Genomic DNA, 6,000 nt, shown 5'->3' with positions numbered 1-6,000 from the left:
CTCTGAGTTTGCTTTTCACCCTGAATTCCCCCAAATACCCTCCAGGATGTACCAAAGGGATTGTCTTTTCTGTTTTGTGTGTGCACAGACAGATGCTGGTCCATCAGCAGGGCTTTAGGGTGGGCCATTCTCTGAAGAGGAGGTTAAGTGTGTAAAATAAGATTAAAATTGTGCAAAAGCGTCAAGTCTGTTTTGAAACATGATTGCAGAGGGAAGGCAGCTCCCTCTCCACAGCTCCCTCCCCTTGGTGGAAGGGTCACCCCCCTGCTTCTGTTGCATGGCCCAGTAACTCCACTGCCGTTACCAGCCTTCCCCACAGCCATGGGGGCTCTGCCTTCACAACCAGCCTCACTCCCTTCGTTTTAAGGCTCAACCTCTCCTCCTCGCACCTTTGCGTGCCCATGGTGCTCACCCTCCTGCCAGCTCCTGACCCACAGCACCGAGGAAGCGTGAGCAGGCCCTGAGGTACCGGGGAGGGGGGCTACAGGGAGGCCTCTGCCCGCGGCCTGGCGGAGGGGGGGCGGCTCCAGCAGCCGGGGGGCATCTAGCAGCCGGCGGGGGGAACTCTAGCAGCCGGAGGAGAGGTTTCCAGCAGCCCGAGGGGTGGGGGATCAGCCCCAGTGAAGGCCTTATCCCTCCGGAGGAGAGGTTTCCAGCAGCCCGAGGGGTGAGGGATCAGCCCCAGTGGAGGCCTTATCCCTCCTCACCCCGCTGCTGGCCGGTGTTGTCTTTCCGCCCCGTTCCTCAGCGGAACCCCGAGCGGCTCGATACGCGCTCGGCGCTCGCTTCGCCGCGCACCCCACTGCTGGTCTGTCTTGTCTTCCCGCCCCGACCCTCAGCGGAGCCCCGAGCGGGTCGATACGCGCTCGGCGCTCGCTTGGCCACCCTGTTGCGGGGCGGAGCGTTTCCCGCCTCCCGCCCGGCGCGCGCGAACCGCTCGGCGCGCGGGACGTTACTGTTCCCCCCCTGGCCCCTTCCCCGTGAGGCGATGGTGAGTGAGTGAGGGGCCGGGGGGACACACCCGGTAACCCCGCGGCCCGTCCCGGTGCCCGCCGGCCCCTCCGCCCCCTCAGAGTGTGTGTTGTGCCCCTTTTCCAGAGGAGGAGCCTGGCCCCCAGCCAGCTGGCCAAGAGGAAGGCGGGCGAGGAGGAGGAGGAGGAGGAAGATGGGGACTGGCACCCCCAGACGGTGAGTGAGGGGACCCCGCGGCATGGCGGCCTCGGCCCGGTGGGACGTCCGGAGGCTCTGCAGCCATTAGGGGAAGTCGGGGGGGGATGCGGTGGCTGGTCAGTCCCTGATGGGAGGTTGTTACCGCCCCCATCTGCTGGGGGTTGGGGGTCAGGCCCCAAGTTTATGCTGTTTTCAGCAGCTGGGGAGAAAACTCGTGTCTGAGCATGCAGTTAGTGGAAGGACTTCGTTGTGTACACATGATGCTTCGTGGTTATGGAAAAACTATCCCTGGGAGAGCTTCCAGGTAGTTTGTGAGAGGGATGGTAGCTAGGAATAGATAGACGTTTAAGCCAAAACAGAGTATTATGATACGATGTTATATGTCATACAGGTCCAAGAGTCTCACATTGTGGTTTCTGTGTCAAATCTTTTCCTATGCCAGGAGGTGATTGAAACTATGCCTCAATCTGAAGAGGACTGTGTTAAATCAGGAAACAGATCAATGACTTGTTTATCATCATGCTTTGCTAAGTGTCTGAAATTTAGGTTTCAGTGTGAGGCCTGTCACCTGTGTAAAAGCAGATGCTGTGGGAGCCTCTGGGGACTTTCATGTAGTTTGTTCTATGCTGTTGACCCTTCTGTTTTCTCTTTCTTCTGCTTTTCTCGGGGGGGAGGAGGGGAGCATGAATCTTCGGACAAGCCTGTGTTGGAGGGTGGTAGCTATTTTTGTAGTTAGAAGAGTAAATTAAATTAGTCCTCATACAGGCTAAACTTTAGGGCATGGTGACCTTGGTGTTGTTGTTGGCTCTGTCCTTTGGCACTGGAGGTGAGTAATGATTGGGTCTGTTCAGAGATGCTCAGCTGGCTGGGTGGATTGGCTGGGTGGTTAGGTGCTTACTGAGTGTGACAGTGATGCATCTATCTTCTGGTCTCACCAGATGCCCCTGAGTTGTTTTGTTTTGATTCTGTTTTTCAGGCTCGGAAGAGACAGAAGCCAGGCAGCGAGACAGAGAGTGGAGAATGTTACAGGTCGCCTTTCCGGAAACCCTTGGCTCAGTTGACCAATAGACCTCACTGCCTGGACAGCAGTCAACATGTAAGTGGGTGTTACTGGTGGCACACCGTAGCAGGTGGGTTGCATATGGAGCTCATTCATCAAGGGAACCCAAATGCTTCTGTGGATCCTGTTTAATCACAGGTGTTAAGGAAATGCCACACACAGAGTCTTTAGGAGACACCTTTTTCTAACTCCAACCATTTAATTTTGAAGGTGGTGTGGTAGGGGAACTTTCTATAATGGAAATTGTGAATAAGAGAGTTCTGTGGGTTGTAGATGAAGGACAGTGCCCAGGGATGTGGGTAGGTTTCCACACAGATGGCTCAAGTGCTGTCTGCTTGCCAGTTCTGTCTGGGCTTCCACTGCTGGAGACCAGGTGCTGGACAGGCTGGGTGCTTGCTGATCCGGCACGGGTGTTCCCACAATGGCAACCCAGCTCCCTACAGGAAACGAGTTGCCTGACTGAATTACCAAGGCAGGGGGAAGGAATAACATTTAAAGAAGTGAATAATGCCAGTGGATTTTAGAAGATGAGAGTTTTGAAAAATCAATTTCACGCATTAGAAAACCCAAGGGAAAATAGTTTTGAAAAACAGAAATGGTGGGGGGAATTGTGCTGGTTTGTAACTTTCTTCCTTTTGGATACTCTTGAAAATAGTTGAAGTTGAAGCTTGGATAGATTAAATAGAAGAACTCTAAGCGCTTGGCAAAATTGAGTTCTCAAAAAATGTCCTAGGCATGCCTTCCTGAGCAATCTCTGATTTCAGACTTCTTAAGCGTGTTTTCTTTCTGAATTCCTAGGAGGCTTTTATCCGCAGCATTTTGTCCAAACCCTTCAAAGTTCCCATTCCAAATTATAAAGGTAAGATGAGGAGGTTTAAGGATTGTCTCTGTTGACTAACTGGGGTAAAACAGATGATGCTCGGGCCTGTCAAATATATCTGTGGGGATTATTGTTATTTTTTGCACTGATGCATACGTTCCAGAAATCCTGACTTAATTCCGAAAGAAAAATACTGGCACATTAGCAAAGTCTTCATATTTCTTACTAGTGTTTAGTTTGGATAATCCTACACTTCAGAATTGGATTTTGTATTCTTACTGCTATGTATTTGATGTAGTGCCAGAAGATTGTGCACCGTATTGCAAATACAAAAGCAAGATGAATTCCAAACGATGAAGGTTTACCATCTAAATAATACCCTAATGTTACTAACAGACAAGGCTACAGGTGAAAAAGATTGTATGTGCCGGTTTTCTTTCTGCTTGGCTTGGTTTGTTGAGTCTCAAGGTGATCTTCAAAGCAAGGTAGTTTTGAAGTTCAAAGCCTCAGCTGGTTTGAATCAGTGAAACACAAGATCTCAGAAACAAATGGGACTGTTCTTTTCCCCTTCTTCCCCTTCACCCTCCAGCTGAAAAATTCAAACTTCAGTTACAAAAATATGTCTGTAGGCAGACACTGACTATGAAATGACAAGCCCCAAAAGAGATTGACAAAGTTGGCTTGTTTAAAAGCAGATTTGTCAGGAGGCTGAAACAGAACTGTAGCTGGTGAAGCTGCTTTCTGTGGCTGTTATCTTTCTCTTTTAATTGGGAGATGAGGCTGTTTCGTGTGCTCCTTTCTTGGTGTGCATGTAATGTTACCTCAGCTTGTGATACACTGTCATTCTGTGAGGAGCTTTAGCAGGCAGGGGGTGAGTTGACCCTGCTTGAATCTTTCCCAAGCAAAACCAATCCTGCACAGTTGCCTGAGTTTTGATGGGAAAAGGGATTTCTGTGCGTGTTCTTTTTTATATTCATCCCCATTCTAAAACCGTGACTTTAAAATATAATACTCGGAAAAGGGACTTATCTTTGTTTTCTGCTTTTCACAGAAATTGGCTCCAAGGCCAAAGATCTACTATTGCTCAGCAGGGAGAAAATAATACACTAGAGTAGGTAATTACTGGCAGCACGGTGCTAACTATGATATGGTAAAACTTGATCAGTGTTAAAGATCACTTCTGGACTTTGCATAAAATATACCACTCTGGCTAAGTCTCGGTCAGGTGATCCAAAAAGAGGATTTGATCCAGTATTTGCTACGTATGTGGGAATGTATTTATGGTGCTGCTGAGATGTACATCCTGGAATCCTGCTTGTCTTTTAGAAAACGAGAATGCTACCCTTTAGGTACTAGGAGTAGCTCTGATGCCCAGAGATACCTGAGGGAGACATTGTGCCAGTTTATGATTGGATGCCAGTGGCACAGATCTGGGATGAAACAGTTGGTCACCTTGCAAGACAATTTATAGTGTTGTGTGCCAGCATATATGGCATCTGCTGGACCCAGTCGTGCCTATTTTGGTGCACCCCACGTGGTGGGCAGTGCCATTGCTCCATCTTTGCCTCTGCTCCCTGTGTTGTATTTTTTCTTGCCGCAGAGCTACCCTCTGTGTGCTGGCAGAATGCTGCCAAACAACCGCCCCGCGTGCGTTTGCTGCCTGCACCAGCTGTGCCTGCATCTCCTCTCCAGCACCCAATTAATTCACTGTTCCTAAATGTAATCAGACTCTTCTGCAGGGCTCTGCTTTCTTCCAGGAAGAAGTTGTTCTTTGAGTTGTGCCTTTGTTTTCTTTCAGGGCCACTGGGCTTGCGTGCTCTGGGTATCAAGCGGGCAGGGCTGAGGAGTCCGCTCCATGACCCTTTTGAGGAAGGAGCTCTGGTTCTGTACGAGCCCCCACTGCTGAGTGCCCATGACCAGCTGAAAATAGACAAGTGAGTCATCACCTGGCACAAATGCTTCAGCTCTGACCTCCTTGTACGTGTAGGTTTGTGTGTTTTCTTCCCAAATGTGTCTGAGCTAGGGTCTGAACATCAAGGGAAGTTTGGCTCCAAGTATTCTGCCCTTGAATTGTTCCAGGTATGGTAGCAATCGAAGGAGGACTGTACTGATGCTGGATTGTTTGTATTCTTCCACAGGCTGCTTCATCTCTCACTCATCAATAACTTAAACCTGTTGCAGGGAATGAGGATGCACGCATGGAGAAGCTGCTTAGAAAATCTTAGGGCTTTGTCACTAGTCAGGAAACATCAGCATCTAGGGACAAGCAAAAGGAGATAACTGACAGTCAAATATTAGGCTGCCTAAGTTTTTATTCTGAATTAGTTCCTTTTGTGCTGTTCTTATAACTTAAAAGGGTTGTCAGCTGGATTTTCATGGTCAGATAAGGAGATTCCTCTCTCCAGTAATGCAGTTACAATATTGTTATTGAAACAAGGCAAATAAGAACGACTTTTTAACTGTGTCTCTGAACCACATTCTGCCCTTGTTTTAACCACAGCCCAAATACATGGTTTCACTGACGTTTTAGATTGTAAATCAGGCCCCTGTGACTTCATTCTTAAAACTGAATTAATGCATTTTTCTCTTGCTTGTTGGCAGTTACTTCCTTTGTGCCACTGGGGAGTGTTCAGTATAGCAGTGAGATTTTAAAAAAACTAAACATATGCTGTGCCGAGTTCATTAATCACACCGTCTTCTTCCTTGACTGCCTCCTGCAGGGACAAAGCACCTGTCCATGTTGTGGTGGATCCTGTCCTCAGCCGTGTTTTACGGCCCCATCAGAGAGAAGTAAGTTTTCCATCGGGACCTGAGAGTATGGCTGGAGGACTTGCAGCCTTTCAAAAAGGTGCAGTTCCTCTGCTGGAGTTGTTACTCACCAGCTGTGAGGTCTACATAGATCTCACGGACTAACAGCCTGTGACAGTCTTAACAGGCTCTAGCCTGTTGG

General features: G+C 48.9%; 1 protein-coding gene across 1 annotated transcript in view; it reads left to right on the top strand.

Annotated features, from left to right (window-relative positions):
- The first annotated feature begins 912 nt into the window (after positions 1–912).
- Positions 913–6,000, top strand: part of RAD54L (RAD54-like (S. cerevisiae)) — a 20,630-nt gene continuing 15,542 nt past the window's right edge. Inside the window, exons 1-6 of the mRNA XM_014939263.1 lie at positions 913–991; positions 1,099–1,188; positions 2,147–2,266; positions 3,029–3,089; positions 4,849–4,984; positions 5,771–5,840. Coding sequence (XP_014794749.1) covers positions 989–991; positions 1,099–1,188; positions 2,147–2,266; positions 3,029–3,089; positions 4,849–4,984; positions 5,771–5,840 — 480 coding nt within the window. The 5' untranslated portion in view covers positions 913–988. The remainder of the gene's footprint in view (positions 992–1,098; positions 1,189–2,146; positions 2,267–3,028; positions 3,090–4,848; positions 4,985–5,770; positions 5,841–6,000) is intronic.

Source organism: Calidris pugnax, unplaced genomic scaffold (assembly GCF_001431845.1).
Source record: "Calidris pugnax isolate Ruff unplaced genomic scaffold, ASM143184v1 scaffold18, whole genome shotgun sequence".
NCBI classification, from domain to species: Eukaryota; Metazoa; Chordata; class Aves; order Charadriiformes; family Scolopacidae; genus Calidris; species Calidris pugnax.
Note: the sequence above shows the minus strand (reverse complement) of the source record. Positions and strands in the feature narration are given on the sequence as shown.